The sequence below is a fragment of the Pungitius pungitius genome, chromosome 9 (genome assembly GCF_949316345.1).
Source record: "Pungitius pungitius chromosome 9, fPunPun2.1, whole genome shotgun sequence".
Taxonomy (NCBI): domain Eukaryota; kingdom Metazoa; phylum Chordata; class Actinopteri; order Perciformes; family Gasterosteidae; genus Pungitius; species Pungitius pungitius.
This window is the reverse complement of record NC_084908.1, coordinates 7,240,532-7,258,041: the sequence shown is the minus strand read 5'-3', so window position 1 is coordinate 7,258,041 and position 17,510 is coordinate 7,240,532. Positions and strand designations below refer to the sequence as shown.

Genomic DNA, 17,510 nt, shown 5'->3' with positions numbered 1-17,510 from the left:
ATTAAGATTTCTGTGAATATATATATATATATATATATATATATTTGTATTATTTACATGTTCATGTTATTTATGTTTTTTCTACTAACTTCAGACAGTTAACTCTTTATTTTCAATGAATTTTACACATTTACCGCATTGACACAAATTAAAAATAAAACATTCTTAATGTGACGAAATTGAAACTAAATTTAAAGTATATATCTCAACTTCATATCCCATGAAATCAATATTTTGTTTCATCCACTTTTGGTTTTAGATTCTCTATCTTCAGAAAAAGAACAGACAGATGGCCAATGTGTCCTCAGCTTCTCATCTGTCTGCAGAATTAGTGTTTTTTTTCAGTGGCTCCCTCGACCACGCCGTCGGAATAGTGATCAACTGCTGGGCTCTGTGGCTGATAGTCTCCGGGAAGCACAGTACCATCGCATCGGAACTTTTAACTCTGAACCTGCTGACCGTGGAAACCTTCAATTCCTTCTGTTTTTTTCTTTCGCTGATCAAAACACTTTTGAAAGTCAGTTCTCTTGTCACTTTCATAAATTTCCATCGTGGAATGTCTGTGGCAGGAAGAGCCATGTTCCAGTGCCATGTCTGTGTGGATCGCTATCTGGCTGTGGTTCATCCCATGGTGTTCATCAGGTAAGTGAACAGGTGGCTTAAAGTTTCTGCTTCACATGGACCGCTCTGTGTAACCATGATAGTCAAGAACATTTGAAGACTGCCTCAATTCACTGTGCTCCATCATTTTAAGTCTTAGGTTTGTGTCACACCAAATCATTCAAATCAATAGAATTATTCACAAAATAATAAGTGACGAGGAGACCATTTATAAATTCAGGCTCATAATCTATATTCTAATCAAGTAAAAGAAAATTAGGTTCATTTTAATTTGAGCACAGTTTCAAGCCATCATCACAGTACACATTCACAAAGTAATTGTCTTTGAAGTGTAACCGAGATTTACCTGCAACAATAACGAGCAAGCCGCTTCTATCTAACATTCCCCCGTGTGAAGGTGAATCTAAATGTGTGTGGGATGGTTGTGGGCAGTGTTGGGAAAGTTCACTTTCTACATGAACTAGTTCAAAGTTCAGTTCACAAATTTTTAAATGAACTAGTTCAGTTCATAGTTCAAACTTCAAAATATTTGAACTAAGTTCACAGTTCCAACTAGTTCAGTTCTTTTTTTCCATACGTTGCTGCAAGTTATTATTTTTCAAAATTATTGCCACAGCCCAGAACCACAGACAGCAAGTATTTTATCAGTTTTAACACTGAAGCTATGCATCAGATTTAATCTTCATATCCAAATTTGAATCCTTATCCAACCAGGGTTTACATTAGCATTGAGGCGACAGCATTTCCCCATTGTTGCTTTAATGTTGCTGTCCATTCACTCCACACTAGCAGCAGCTGCAGCGTTCACCCCTACAGTACATTCTCAAACACATGCTGCTTGAATGGTCTTTTTAAAATAAGGAATAAAAACACGACAGTTATCATTAAGGTGCAAATGTTTGCAAAGAAAGGTCATATTCCTCCCATCCTCACCGATCTTGTCAGTAACTTCATAAAACTCATTTAAATTATTATACGCCGCCTCTTTGCTACACGCAGCTGTCGCCTCCATGCATTCTTATTTTTGATGACGCATGCGGTGGTGCGACACTGGAGGCTGGTGTTGCCAGATTGGGTGTTTTTCGGGTGTTTTTCCGCTACTTATTAAGGCGCGTTTACGGTGTGTTTTCTATAGAAATCTGGCACCCCTTTGATGTTAACTTGAAAGAACGTGCCGTTCATAGACACCAGTTCAGTTCACGTTCGCCCAAAATATGAACGAGTTCATGAACTATCGTTCAATGAACGCGTTCAGGCACAACACTGGTTGTGGGTTAGTAAATCAACACAACTAAAGGGAAAGAGGTAAAACTCAAAGCCCAATAACTTTTACTCTACCAGACACACAAATGGCTCATCAGCTCTGCTCTTTGAACCGCTGATGTTGTCTGTTAACGATCCCTCCCGCAATGACCAATTTAGCAAAAGAACACTGGCAGAAGTGAAACGCACAAATAGTAACTATTATACAGCGTTTACTGGACTATGGGGCCCAGGGAAACGTGGTTTAGTTTTTGCTCTGTTTGATTTCAATTGTGGATTTGAGGGTTAATTGATGGTAGCTCACATTGTTTGCTGGACACCACCGAGAAGTAGGGGGACTGGGGACAGCTTGATGACGGTAGCTTGGTACTAGTTGCTCTAATAGTTGTGTTAGTTTAGAACAAATGCTGACCTCTCTGAAAGGTGGAATGAATCATTCATTCATTATCACAGAAATCTTGCCTTCTTCTTCTTCTTCAGATACAAACAACTAAGGTGTAGAGGAACCTGTCTTGCTGCTGTTTGGCTGGTCGTTGTGTGTAAGCAAAGGAAAATACACACACACACACATATATATAAAAACAGTTTGTATGGAAAGTATTCAGACCCCTTTATTCCCCTCTTTGTTTCATTGCAGCCATTTGCTAAAATCCCAAAAGTTTTATTTTCCATTGGGGTTACACTCAGGACCCCGCAAATCTCCTCAGTGCAACACACATGAAAGCCTACATAGAGTTTGCCAAAAACACACAAAGGACTCCCAGACTATGAGAAAGAAGATTCTCTGGTCTGATGAGACAGAGATTGAACTTTTTGTCGTTAATTCTAAGTGGTAAACGTGGAGAACACCAGGCACTGCTCATCACCTGCCCAATACAATACAGCAGTGAAACGTGGTGGGGGCAGCGTCAGGCTGTGGGGGTGTTTTTCAGCTGCAGGGCCAGGACGACTGGTTGCACTTGAAGGAAAGATGAATATGGCCAAGTACAGAGATATCCTGGAAGAAACCCTCACCCAGAGTGCTGAGGACCTCAGACTGGGCCGAAGGTTCATCTTCCAACAAAACAATGACCCTCAGCACACAGCTAGAATAACAAAGGAGTGGCTTCGGAACAACTCTGTGACCATTCATAAAGGGCACAGCAAGAGCCCTGAATTAAACCCAATTGACCTGAAAAGGGCTGTCCACCAACGTTCACCATCCAACCTGACGTAACTGGAGAGGATCATTCTCAAGAAGGGGGCTTCTACTCAATACGTATACGGGTCTGAATACTTATGACCATGTGATGTTTCAATTTTCTTTTTTTAATTTGCAAAAATTTCTACATTTCTGTTTTTCTGTCAAAACGGGGTGCTTAGTGTGTATTAATGAGAAATAAAATGAACTTTTTTGATTTTAGCAAATGGCTGCAATGAAAGAGTGAAAAATGTAAAGGGCTCTTAATACTTTCCATACCACAAATACATCAGGTTACCTCATAATATGGAAAAAATCCTGCCCTGTGAATGATTGTTTTCTTTTTGCTTATTTGTAGGTTGTGGACTCACCAATGCCCACCTGTCAGGGAATATCACCATGTTGTCCTTTTGTTCAGGGGCTATTCTGGCCCCCGCCCTCTTCATTGAACTCTTCTGCAGTCTGTCCATAGTCAGGATCCTTCGGAGGCCCAAACCGGGAAGTAAAGCTCAGGAGAAGAAAGAGGGGGACCAGCAGAAGAAGAGAGCTGTCCGGATTATTGGCGTGGTGTTGGGGATGCTGGTTTTCAATGTGGTTCCATTCATTGTTTTCCCTTTGTTCACTAAAATAAGTATAGCTGTTTGGTCGCCCATAGCAATGACATTTGCCACCTTCGGAAGTTCAACACAGGCTTTTCTGTTCCTCAGCAGGGCTGGAGTACTGGCATGCAAGAGATGAACTCCAATATAGGTGTGTGTGTGTGTGTGTGTGTGCGCACGTATACAAACACAATATCAAAAGAATGGGAGTTTTTATTTGAAGCTCCAGGCACAATAAGGAAAAAATAAAAATAAGTACTTGAAAATAGACATACTGTATGATTAACATACAAACAATAGATTGATATAATCTATGGGAATTGAAACTAATTATAAAATAATGATTAAAAAAAAATATATAATGCAAATAGTCAAATGAAGTAAAACGTGGAAGTCACACAGTCTGTCCCACATTTGTATTGGGATTGTTGAGAACCTCCAATAAACCATCAGCAGAGGATCGCAATGGCAACTAATTAGAAATGGTAAGCATTACACATCCCATTGATAACTACATGTTTTCATTGGTGTAAAATGACCTGGGACCTTAAATGGTTGTGTTTTGTTTGATTAGAATAATGTTTACAGGGTATTTTTTGGAAACTGACATTATCACGACCTAGTTCACAACTGGTGAAACCAGAGTGAATTTCAGCCGAATGAATGTTCCTGATGGTTTTTACTGCCACTACCACATCATACATACCCCCGTTTAATAATAAGATAAGCGATGTATGCTTGATGAATCGTAACGTTGTTTTCTGCATATGCTATTACAAAACCTATAAACATGAAACCAAATAAAAGCATTCAGCTTTGTTTGAGAAATGCATATTTTCAGTTGTATACTTTAACAGTTTTACAACAAAATGTGATTTTCCTGATGTGCAGAATCTTTCATTACATTATTACATGTGATGCTTTTAACAAGCAGCTTGATGTTGGGATGGAGGGTTTCACCATGTCCTGGATGGAGACTGGACCCCATCCATTCACAGCATGGTATGTGAGAACCAATGTTTTGAACTGGATGCGGGCAGCCACTGGTAACTAGTGAAAAGAGGAGTGGAGTAGTGTGGGAGAATTTAGGAAGGTGGAGACCAGTCGAGCTGCTGCATTCTGGATGAGTTGCAGAGGTGGAATGGAGCAGGGAGACCTGCCAGGAGAAAGTTACAGTAGTCCAGGAGATGACAGGAGCCTGGATCAGTACCTGTGCGCCGTAGTACCTTAGTGTTGGGAAGACTTAGTCAATATTACTTGCACAACAGAGGGTCTGTGCCCTCTCACCCAGAGATACATTGTGTTCTGGTTCTGTTCTTGGTATCAGGCTCAATGCCATGTAATATGGTGCAAGGGTTAGAGAGGGTGCGCCAGGAACCACAGGGTTGTTGGTTTGAACCCTGGTTTACCCATGTTCCAATGCAAAGTGTCCCTGAGCAATACATATAACCCTGATTTGCTCCCTGGCCTAAAATGTAAACTCCATCTGTTAAAAATACAACATAAGTTGCTTTTGATAAAAGCATCAGCTAAATAACAGATATGGTTTGACACTTATTACGAGTTAAATTGTTAACACTTTGTTGAGTGTTGATTTAACACTGACAAGATTGAGACAATATAAACACCAGCTTACCCCGCGGTAACATTACTCAACTAATAAATGAGGATCTTTTTAAAGTCAGTCAAATGTAAACACATTAATGCCTCAATGATTAGGATAATGTAAAATATATATTGCATCACGGCTACTTTTGTTTTTAATCCTCATGGTTTATTTTGATGCTCATTTTTTGTCTGTAGACTTTGATTAAGTAACAAGTAAGTTACTTGAATGAAGGATTTCTACTTATAAATACAGTATTTACAGCAGGTTGTGGTGTTAATAGATATTCTTACTGTAGTACAATATCTGCATCAGTGTGAAAATGAGAGAACAGACGGGCAAACATGGTTATGTTGTTTATTACATAGTTTAATGGTCACAAGGTGAACTTCACTTCACACTTCATTACACTTATTAACATGTCATGTTCTTCATCGTGACAGATTAATCTGGGACAGCAGGGATGACGGCTCTGCACCCTTCATCCTGAAGAAGAGCTGTTCTCCAGGTACGAAGATGCACAAGCTCCAGGTGTATCTCCAGAAGAAACAGCCTCCACCCTCTGGCTCCTCCAAACACAAAGAAGGAGATGCACTTCATCATGTTTGCACTTCAGATGTTCATTTAATGCCATTTTCATTGTGTATATTTTAGGGCCGGGACTTTAGCGCGTTAATTACGATTAATTAATTACAATGTGAATTAAGATTAATTAATTACACAAAAAATAACACATTAGACATTTTTTACGCATTTTTACACGTATTTTTTGCACCGCGGAACATTTCTCACTGGATGAGTTTCGGAGGACCGATTATACTGGAGCACCAACTAGCGTTCATGACTTCAGACAAACAACAAACCACAGTGAACATGAACGAAGAAGCTGACGAGACCGTGTCGTTTGGCCCCGTGAATGGGAAATCTTATTATAATAAACACACGGATGGAAGCGTCGATAAGAGCATGGTTGTGTGCAAGCTGTGCAACAAGGAATTCACATCGAGCCTCAAATATCACCTCAACGCAAAACATTTAGCAGCTAGCATGGACGTTAGCCCGACTCCGAGTACAAGGACCCACACCCAACCCACACTGCACCAGATGACTGGTTTAAGGACCAGGGTAACTAAGTCCACGTCTGAAAAAATAACCAATGTTCTGAATGTACATGAAAGTATTGGTCTACTTAAAAAAACATAGTTTACAGAAGGTCTACTTACCTATAGGCTACCTGAATTTCTGAAAGTACTATATTTCTAAATATGCTATTGCTACACTGGAATTGGTTGAACAAAAATAAAAATCCATGTGAAAAAAATTACTTCTCACTGTTCTCAGGTCAAATATTTGTATGTATAATATATGCGATTGATTTCGAATAATTAATTACAAAGCCTCTAATTAATTAGATTAATATTTTTAATCGAGTCCCGGCCCTAATATGTTTACATCACAGTGAAGGATGAAGAGGAGGAGCTGGGGAGGCCCATGTTGACCATGTTTCCTTCAAAGCATCAAGTGCAGAGCTAACTAACTTGTAGGTCACGCCCTATTACATTACATTATATTTTTACCCACAGAAGTGTATGATTCTGTAGGTCAAAAATATCCAAAATCCAATTTATCACTTTTTGCGACATTTGATTTCCTTTTATTACGTCTTCATTTGACCGTTTTCATATGTAAGTAAGTAATTGCATCAGCTATCAGCTATGTCATGAAAGAGGAGTGTCAGTGTACAGACACATTTGAAAAGGGATACCTGCACAGCTGCACCTGTTGAGCAGGTTGGATTGGATCAGCTCGTGGGGGCGGGGGGGGGGGGGGGGGGTGTCAACAGCACAATGACTGAAGAAAGGTAAGTGAAAAGGAGAGGAATGTAACAACTGGAGAGCAGATAGTGGATTAACATTAGTACAGAGACAGAGCACTGAGGCTGACATTTCCTTCAGCCCTTACAGCAGGTAAGGCCATTCGACCTCAGCAGGAATCTGCGTCTCACGTGTCTCTTATATTATCAAGTTCTCTTTTGTAGTGTCTTGATAGCATATAGTCCACGCTAATGGACTAAACAGTCTGTCGTACATTTGCAATAACCCATAACATCGTGTTTCATTTTAAAGTTAGTCCTGTATGTGAGATAACAGCAGTGACTTTAGAGGTCTTCAGTTTGTGAGTATATGTACTCAAAGCACATGGACAACGGGTTAAAAGGTGTTAAAAGGTTCCAGCTGACCTGTCTTTGTTCTGTTCTGCTAAAAGCCCTTTCTGGTGTTGGATCGTTGTTGTAGTGGTAAAAGTAGGTGATTATGTGCATGCGGAATGGTGGATACTGCCTCTTCACAGTGGTTATCAGGCTTGTTATCAAAGCATTAGGAGCCAGTTTCAACTCGCAGAACTTAACTCATGACTGCTGACATAATACACAACAATGCACCTGTGAGTAATGTTGTTGACAGGGCACATAGAGCAAATAGCAATTGATACATGACAGTGGAAGTATGCAACATATTTTTTTGGTGGGGAAAGCGTTGATGTTTCTGTGAGGAGGAATGTTATTTAAACGTAATGTTTGAGTCAACGTGAAAGCTGGTGTGAAAGATGTGATTTGATAACTGTACAACAACAAGTGTATCCATGTTTCAGACCAGCAGATGTGCAGTCACTGCAGCTGACACAAACAAATGAATGTTCCAGAAGTCATTAAACCTCCCAGATTGTTGCAAAGATGAGCCATAAAACAAATGGTTGTGAAAAATAGTGATTGATTGCAAAATATCTAAAAAACACAAGTGTCTTCTGCTCTGAAGATCTCCCATCTAAAGTAATTGGTATAAAATGGTATTAAAATAGGAGGAAATAGAACATTTGTCCATGGTACAAAATGTCAGCCAATGCAACACTGATGAATTGTTGATGACGATATTTATCCGACTCATCTACACAGAAGGTATGTTGGTTTTAGCGTGTTGTTGTCAATGAGAAAAACATAGATTATCACCACATGTATCTTTTAAGATTAAAACAAGGTTTGGAAGATCTGCAGCTGTTTTTTTTCCTGATTTTCCTGATGACCACGAGGTCAGCAGGCGGAGTCTCACTATTCCAACCAAACCTGATTTTCTTGATCTACGAAGCTACTCTATTTTCAAAGAATGTGTTTGTGAGCACCGGTGTTGAAGTGCAGGAGGTGCGGGACCGACGTTTGACCTGAATAATGCTGTTGCATCTGTGTCTCACTTCCCTCCAACGATTGAAAGACTTATTGACATTTAAGTTTAAGTTCATCACCAAACTTCCGTCACAGCATTGGAACTCAACCACCTCACTCTGTGGTAATAGATTACTGTTTTAAAATAAGAGGATCCTCTATCAGTCCCGCTGCAGGGGAAGTTTGCAGGATTTATGGCAGCAGAGGTGGAGTTAGAGACAGTAATATTATAAATAAGGACTCAACAAATCCACAATAATAACTGAACACGAAATTAGGTATATATAGATTAGATTAACCATCAAAAGCTGCTATTGGCCATGGTTTAATTTCCCTTTAATGCATCAGGTCAGATTATATCCACAAGGAATGCATGTCTGCCACAACGGTTTTGAATATCCTGAATGTCTTTCTTATGGCTCCACTATCTGTCACACAGCTTTAGATTGGTTTGCTATGGCGCTGCCAGCAGCCTTTCTCTCTGAAGACCAGTTCACCTGCTCCATTTGTCTCGAAGTGTTCAACAACCCAATCTCAACACCATGTGGCCACAGCTTCTGCCAAGCCTGTATCTCCTGCTATTGGGATGGAGGAGACGGTGCCAAGGGCTACCAGTGTCCCCTCTGCAAGGAGTCATTCCGCCAGCGCCCGGAGCTCCATGTCAACCGAACCCTGAAGGAAATCACTGAACAGTTCAAGCAGCTGTCCACTGCGGAAGTGCCAATGGGTGGACGAGGTGGAGGTGGAGGAGGAGTGGAGATTACAAACTCACGTCCACACCCTGATCTCCACCTGGCCCTTTCTGCAACCCAAAGGCCAGGAGAGATGCCGCAGACCATCTTTGCTGAGATGATATCTCGTTTTCAGCAGATTACGAGTCCTGGGTCTCCTCCCCCCTACCCCAGTAACCCTCAACGACAAAGCCTGAACAGTGATCGCCTGGACCCGCCTCCTCCCTACTCACCTTCGCGCAGGTGACAAACTATATTCTTCCTTTGAAATGGGTTTGACTAACTTTAGCGGCCACAGAAAAGGGTTTTATTACAAAAGAAATGGTTGGCATAGTAGTATTATAGTGCCCCATGTATACTTTTACAGCGATTTACTGTTCAGTTTCTGTTTAGCCCAAATTCAAAATTTACAAATGTGCCTCACAGGGCTCAATAAACTCTGTCCTGACACCCTCTTATCAGCACAAGAACTAAAGAATAAGTAACATGACTACTAATAGTGGATCTCAGGCAGGATCACCGTCCAGATGTTTGATTAAAAGGGTAATGTGAGTGTAGCAGAGAAATGGACTTGGACAATGTTAATGACAACAATGTGCTTCACAACAATTCAAAAACCATGCGGGAAATTCTGGTTGGACTTTGGCTCAGACAGAAGGGGGAATTTACCTTTGTCTGATATCGCGACACAGGTACACTCTGAGCGGTGCCTGTGACTCTTCCATCAATCTGCCACCGTGTTCCATCCACGCCAGAGGCCTGGAGTTCTTCTGTCATACCGACAACACCTGCGTGTGCCGTCTGTGTGTGGAGACAGGAGAGCACCAAGGACACCACGTCAGCCCTGCCAGGAGAGAGTGGCAGATCAAGAAGGTACTGCTGTCAGCAAGGGAGCGTCATCTTTTTACACTGATTGCATTATGACAAGAGTCTTCAATCCCAAAACAGTTTGCAGCCATTGAAGCGTTAGCATACTGTCGGTTTATGTGGTGTAGAACAAGGCTGCTTATTAATGGCAGGCTGTAACTCCACTAAGGAAAGATGTGCTTGATCTCCTCTCTAGTCCCAGTTAGGCAACGCAGAGCTGGAGCTGAAGGATCTCATCTGTGTGAGAGAGAGGAAGGTGGTGGACATACAAAACTCTTTACTAGAAATACAGGTGAGTCCAACTGGCACAAGACCGTCCAACCTGACTAGACGAGATCACTCATTCAGATCAAATGGGTTTAAAGCAGCAGGAAGGTTATTCCAGATGAGTATGAGAAATGCCCAATCAGACTGGCATAATCCATTGCATACAGCTTTGTGTTTTTATTGAAAAGGCTTTGATTGGCCTCAACGCACAGACAAAAATCTGATTTATTTTATGATAAAACCTTTTATTCCAATTGGTTTAAGTTTTAGAGGTGTTATGCATTTATAGTTATACCAAATGATATTTATTATTTACCTCAGAGAAAGAGGGAAACAATCTACAATGGAATCATATATGACACGCAAACTGATCCCAGCAATTATATCTGGTATATCTGGTTTTCTAATGGAGAGATGCTAAATGATTGGAATGAATATTGTCAGATTGGAACCAGTATACAACACGTCTTTAAACAGCTCCCGTCTATTGGTGTTCATTGTTTATTCAGGCTGCTGCTGAGAGGGAGACAGATGGAACAGTGTCTGTGTTCACCAAGCTGATCACCAGTTTGGAGTGGTGCCAAGCAGAAGTCTTGGAGGTGAATCTGTTTCACTGAATTAAAAAACCTGTGCTTATTATTGAAGGAGGATTATTGTGCGGTATCTGAACTCGGCTCGGCGGCGTCCTTTACCCCCCAGGTGGTGGAGATGAATCGGCGCGCAGCTGAGCACAGAGCTCAGGGCCTGCTGAGGGAGCTGGAGGAGGAGATCGCTGAGCTGAAGAGGAGGAGTTCATCTCTGAGCCAGCTGGCTCTGTCAGATGACCACATTATGTGTCTCAGGGTACTAATGAAACACAAAACAGCAAACATATGCTGGTGTACACTAGCTACGCATGCTATAATCAATACAGCAGTTTATTTGAGATTTTGTCATTATATTCCCAAACTCCCTGACACCAATGATTAGAGATTACTGTGAAGACTCTGAGGTACCTCAGGAGAATCTAGGCTGTAGTTGGTGGCTCCCTACAAGCCCTTGCTGCTGCTGATTTATTACCGGGTCTGCTAGAACATTAAACAAACATATCAAAAAAACATTTCCACAGCATAATGTCAGTTCCTTTGTAGTGTTGCTGTTTCAGCTATGCTTTGAAGAACAGCTTGTTCCTTATTCTGCTCACCAGTCCAACCGGCTCTTGGAAGTGGTTTCAACCACCATAATAATGCACTAAGCACTAAGTGAGAACATTGACTTTTTTGAATTACTTTTTTTTTTTTCACAGTTGTATGGACCTTCCACATTGTTATCTTTCTTCAATAGGGACTCTCAGAACCCTGTGTCCTTTGCTGTATGCTTTATTTTAGGCCGCTTTAAGTTTGCCAAAACCTGCATGGTTCACTCCCACTTTCTGCTCAGTTTTCAACACGTCACTGCCGGGAGCCAGTAGTGTGTGTTACACTGTTTACATGCAGGACTCAGTGAATGATCCACCAACCAATGATGTTTGTCTGGAAGCCTGATGAAGCCACATGGGACTTTTCTTCTCTCTGCAGAAATTCCCTGTCCTCTCCAAACCTCCACATGCTAAGGACTGGTCCATTGTCTGTGTACAATCTGAGCTGACCACAGGGATCATTCTCAGGACGGTCAATCAAATGATGGAGCGCTTTGGAGAAGAGATTCAGAAACTACCAAAAGCCTGTAAGTCTTCATTCAGACCAAAAGTAAGGAGGTTGTTATAAGGGAAACATTCTACCAAGTAAAAACCAAAAGTAAGTAGATTCTTAATAGATTTAGGTGTATTTTGTAACATCTGCGTGTTGGAACTACAGATGAAAAATTGCCTTTGTCTAACTCTGGCTAACATTTACAGAAAGGGTTTTATTCATGTGCACTGTGACGTATCAAATACCTAATTTCGATTATTGATAATCCTTTAATGTGTACAGCTATGATTACTGTAGGACAGCAGTACCTTTAACTTTCACGTGTTTTTTGTTTTAGTATTCTGTGTATTATCCTTTCTAATTCGGAGTTTAGATCATATTAATTCAAGGCAGAACTGAACCAGAAATGTTCTCTTCCCTAAACAGGCCAGCATGCCTTATTGGACCCGTCTGTACCCAGGTCGGAGCCAAGTAAGATTCTGATGTGGTTCAACTTTATTTTCTGGTTCAACAGATCAATTGAAAAAAGTCCAATATAAATACTAAAGCAAATATATTGTCTTTTCTTTGCAGAGAGGAGAGTTCAAGAATATGCAGGTCAGGGTTCAGAAACTTGCGTCCATGTCATTTGAACTCTGTGAACATATGTCATGTTATTGGTACTTAAATCACCAACGCTCCCTCTTTACCTGTCAGCCAACATCACTTTAGACGCCAGCACAGCACACCAACGTCTCATCATCTCAGAAGATGGAAAGCAGGTGCACTGTGGAGAACGCAATCAGCCAGTACCCAACAACCCGGAGCGCTTTGACCGGGTGGTGTGTGTGCTCGCCCACCAGGGCTTCAACTCAGGGCGCCATTACTGGGAGGTATGTGGGACTAAGGTGAAGCTGTGCACGGGTCCACTGAAGTCGGGCATTAGGGGATCCATGTGCGGTGACCTTACGAGGAAAAAGCTCAGTTCAGATGTGGCAGAGATGTGCCATGACAAGTGGGATAGCAGAAAGTTAGACAATGACTAGGTCACCACTGATCAGAGCATCGTGAAATGACTTATCCATCCTAATCAGCAATGGCTTCAGGACACCAACGCCCAGCTTGCACTATCTATGCTAATGGGAAATGGTCAGCAGTGACCTAAATAAGAACAGTGACTAATGTACTGGAATGACACTGGAAATGTAGTGTTAAGTGTTAGAATATCAGAAATATAACCCACTTGTAATTGTGAAGATCTCATCTGATCCACTTTAAACTTAGTGGGTGTATTCCTTTGGGACCTTGTTAAGTTTTGGCTAGTATGTAATAATTTGTACATTTTGTAAGAAAAAAAAATAATTAAGCACATAGAGCTTTGTGTGGCATAGGGGGTGGAGCTTCAGATCCACACGTAATGTGTAGCAAGCAGACAGCGGCTATGATGAGCACAATTATGTCATGGTGTGTTGAGGGTGAAGTGTGAGCTGTTAGTAACAAAAAACAGGCCAAACATTCAGTTCAGTTGCAATGGTTTCATTACAACTCAACACTGACCTTGCCCTGATGGAGGGTCTGTACTCCTCACGCTATAAAGCTCTAAACATCACTGCCCCCTTCTAGGTGGAGGTAGGGGAAAAGACTGATTGGGACCTGGGAGTTGCAAGTCGCTCTGTGAACCGAAAGGGCAAAATCACCGTAAGCCCCGCCCATGGCTATTGGTTCCTCAGCCTGCGGGATCAGACCGAGTACGCCTTCCGATCAGAACCCTCAACCAGCTTGACAGTCGGCTTGAGACCCTGCAGGATTGGAATCTTTGTGGACTATGATAAGGGACTATTGTCCTTCTACAACGTGGAGGCCAGAGTGCTCATCTATACTTTCTCAGATCATTTTTCTGACACAATCCATGCATTCTTCAGTCCCTGTACCAATAAATCAGGACGGAATGAGGCTCCACTGACCATTTGTCCTGTTGCAAAGACGGAATGAAATGAGCCACAAAGAGGACGTCTTTATTAACCTTATTTGTTGGAAGAAGAATGAGATACACAAACATACCTCTAAAACAGTTGTGGTAACATTTTTATTGCTACAGAGCAGACGTTCCCAACCTTTTTAGTCCCAGTAAAAGAGAAGATTTGAACTCTGTACAGTTACATGAGTTATTCAAATCAAATCCTCCACATTTGATTTGCCTGCTACAAAGTGGGCGAGTTCAGAATGTACTCACCCTCTTTGTCTCTAAAAGATGCAGATTGATTGATAAATGGAGATCCTGATATTGGTTGAAATGGCTTGATACTGGCTTAGATAAATGTGTTAGTTTTACAGGAAGAAAATCATCATCATAATCAAAGATCATTATTTATTTATTATTTAAATATAATGTATGTAGGTGCAGGATATGAGGGGAAATGTGATCTAATAGGCTTAATTTCATCTCCACTTAATCAACCCATTTTCTATCATTGATCAATTGAATAAGTTACATGTTTTATGGATATGTTGTGTTATACTTAATACAACAATGTTGAAATAAAGATAACCGTTAAATTTAATAATAGCTTTGCGAGCAGAAAATGTTGTTCCAAATGAGTTATCTTGTCATTTTTAGGAATATTTATACAGTCGTCTGACTTAATGTGTTTTTGTCTTCTTCTTTTTTAGCAAATAGAGCCTGTGTTCACATCCACTGTTTGTCAGAAATAATAACCCAACCATTCAAAATAGCAATTTCATTCAAATGTCTTCATAGAGAAATGAATGAAATGCTGGGACTCAAATCAAGATCTCCAGCAAACACTTACTGTGTGTGAGTGTAGTCGGGGATCGGGACCCCCAGGTTGGGGATGTGTAGAGATGGTTCAGGATTTTTGGCATAGTCATTAAGGATATTGTAGCTAATGGTCAGTCAGATTTGGTATAATAACATCCGGACCGTAACAATGCTCTGTAAACTAAGCATAATGACTACTACTACTTTAAAATGTAATTTTGCCCCTGCAGTGGTCCTGCGGTAAACCTGGCTTACTAATTGCAATTATTTGTATCATTTCTGTTACAGGAATTGAATGTATTGTACATCTTTTACATTGCTCATTCTGTGCACATGACATCCATTGAAGTCTGTCCATCCTGATAGAGGGTTCCCTCCTCTGACACTCACTGAGGTTTCTTCCCTTTTTCCCCTGTAAAGCCCTCTGAGGCAAATTTGTAATTTGCGATTTTGGGCTATACAAAATAAAATGAATTGTATTGAATTGAATTGTCCAAGTTAGTTTCTGAATAAATCACATTTGAGGCGGTAAATTTTAATTTATTAATAACCTGCATCAGTAAGTGATTTTTTTCTTCCTTATTTCGGATTCTCCAAAAGAATTAGGGATTTTACCTTGAATTAGTGGTTGACAAGTTGTACAATTTTAATTCCAATAAATTACAAAACTGAACGGTTCATGTGAGCTTGAAGAACAATCTTAGGTCCGCCCCCAATGATCATATTGGTTGAGAAGCATGATAATGCCCCTCCCAAACAACGCTTATTGTTGGAATGCATTGATGCAACTCAATCGCCCACTCCCTCACCCAATACCATCATTTCAAAATAAAAGCTGCAATGATTATCTGTAATTTAACCATGAAGTTTAAGATAAAGCTGTTTCATTGAATACTTATTGCTCTTTCAAATAGTACTACAACCACTTTTGCCACCACTATACTTCTACTAGTACTTCTACACCCTAAAAAATCGCTGTGATATCCACAGTTATTTACTGTGTTTGTGAGCAGTAAGCTACTGTAAAACTATTTCACAGTAGTTTACTGTATATTCAGTCAAAGATTACAGTAGTGGGTGGTTCACTTAATTGATTGACGTCACGGGCTATAAGGGGAAGCGAGCATTTGTTGGCAGGTGGTCTCGTCAGGAGAGATGCGCCACCGGTAAGCTGCTGTTGTTGTTTCATTTGAGCTGTTTTATGTGTGTTTGCCTGTTACGCTGCTCTGGTTTAGATATTATTTGCTCCGTATGATAATCGCTGTCGGCTCGAAAGCGTTTGGAATTGGAGCGGTTTCGCTGTCACACTCACTACTTCCTGGTTGCGGTGCTGGATGGGAAATGTAGTAAATCGGTCTATTTTGTTAATGGGTTGCTACGCACGGCGCCACTATCTAAAACTACACTCTTTTTACTCCCGTTTACTGATGTACACCCTTGTGGTTTGGGACTATGAGTTTAATGTGTAAATTTGATTGATGTGTTTCTATGATTAAATGTTTGGTAGTCACTCAGTTAACACTTATAATAAATAGATAAATATATATATAGTATAATAATATTTATAAGACCAGATACTATATGTTAAAGAACCATGGTATATTTTGCATTTTTGAAATAATGTTGTTTACACTGTAACCCATTTTTATTTATACAAGTTTATAACCTGCTATGTGGAAAATTACAGCTGTTATTGTGGAATCAATCGGCTTAATAAAAAACTACAAACGAGTTAGAACAACGTGTCCTCTCCTGATGCCCCGTTCGGTGGGGAGAATCATATAGAACCGAACAATAACGTAGTGTGAAAATCACAGTAAGTAAAAATTACTGTTGTTAATCACAGCAACACATTGTGTACTGTATATAACACAGGAAATATAAAAAGTACTCTGGAATAACAGAGTAGCCAAAAAGGTAATGTAGAAAATCGCATTAACCAAAAATTGCTTTTTGACCGTGCTTGTGAGCAGTAAACTACTGTAAAACAATATCACAGTAATTCATTGTGTATTCATTCAAAGTCCTTAATTAACTGTATTATATCAAATTAACAATTTGTGTACTGTAGAAAAACACATTAACCAAATAGTCACAGTCATTAAAAATGTGAGAAACACAGTTTCATAAAGATTACTGTAGAATCTACAGTAATCTTTATGTAACTGTGTGCTAGGAAACTGCATAACCTTAAAAACCTCTGCAGTACTTTAGCTGAAAGACACCAGTTGCCACAAACATATTTACATTCCGGCAGCTTTTTTCCTCCAATGCTTCAAATAGGGGAAGCAACTAAGTTTGATGAGTAACTAGATTGGCATTCAGAGGGCTGTCAGGCTTAAAGGCCTTCGTCCAGAAGACACTATTGACACACCTTCTGTAACATTTAAAGGTACACTGTACAAAAGAGGCATGGCAGTTTTTAGTGTCCCAAAATGATATTGGCTACACCTTTGAAAATATTGTGCTCAACCTGATCAATCAGTCATGTGCCCATTTTATTGTAGAGCTGTATCGGTCAGTGCCTGTCGTGGATCTTGGTGTGTACTGTCTACAAAGCACTAACTCTGCTCATTATGAGTGTTTGACCATTCAGAGTCTTGCTTATTACTACCCATTGAATGAAAACAATAAGTTTGGTCTTCACCTGATTGCTCTTCACCATTATGTGTGTTACATGTAAAAGATGAATAAAAGGATTCTATTGAGAGTGTGATAAAGGCTGCCACAACTA

At 40.4% G+C, this 17,510-nt stretch overlaps 2 protein-coding genes across 2 annotated transcripts; both read left to right on the top strand.

The window, feature by feature from the left end:
* Positions 1-163: 163 nt before the first annotated feature.
* Positions 164-4,368, top strand: LOC119218332 (G-protein coupled receptor 20-like). The gene is made up of 3 exons (XM_037472695.2): positions 164-642; positions 2,365-2,423; positions 3,423-4,368. Exons 1-3 carry the CDS (start codon positions 290-292, stop codon positions 3,800-3,802), a joined length of 792 nt encoding a protein of 263 aa, XP_037328592.2. The 5' UTR covers positions 164-289; the 3' UTR covers positions 3,803-4,368.
* A 2,752-nt stretch (positions 4,369-7,120) lies between these two features.
* Positions 7,121-15,789, top strand: LOC119217340 (E3 ubiquitin-protein ligase TRIM39-like). Its single transcript, XM_037470828.2, has 11 exons — positions 7,121-7,236; positions 8,923-9,457; positions 9,907-10,087; positions 10,278-10,373; positions 10,858-10,947; positions 11,048-11,191; positions 11,905-12,052; positions 12,445-12,489; positions 12,592-12,615; positions 12,715-12,890; positions 13,621-15,789. The coding sequence occupies exons 2-11, from the start codon at positions 8,940-8,942 to the stop codon at positions 13,987-13,989; spliced, it is 1,791 nt and encodes a 596-aa protein (XP_037326725.2). The 5' UTR covers positions 7,121-7,236; positions 8,923-8,939; the 3' UTR covers positions 13,990-15,789.
* Positions 15,790-17,510: the final 1,721 nt, after the last annotated feature.

Coding starts and splice junctions, on each gene's coding strand:
- LOC119218332 (XM_037472695.2), top strand. CDS start 290: ATGGCCAATGTGTCCTCAGCTTCTCATCTGTCTGCAGAATTAGTGTTT. Junction 643..2,364: donor CATCCCATGGTGTTCATCAG/GTAAGTGAACAG, acceptor CTTCTTCTTCAG/ATACAAACAACTAAGGTGTA. Junction 2,424..3,422: donor TGTTTGGCTGGTCGTTGTGT/GTAAGCAAAGGA, acceptor GCTTATTTGTAG/GTTGTGGACTCACCAATGCC.
- LOC119217340 (XM_037470828.2), top strand. CDS start 8,940: ATGGCGCTGCCAGCAGCCTTTCTCTCTGAAGACCAGTTCACCTGCTCC. Junction 9,458..9,906: donor CCCTACTCACCTTCGCGCAG/GTGACAAACTAT, acceptor ATCGCGACACAG/GTACACTCTGAGCGGTGCCT. Junction 10,948..11,047: donor GCCAAGCAGAAGTCTTGGAG/GTGAATCTGTTT, acceptor TTTACCCCCCAG/GTGGTGGAGATGAATCGGCG.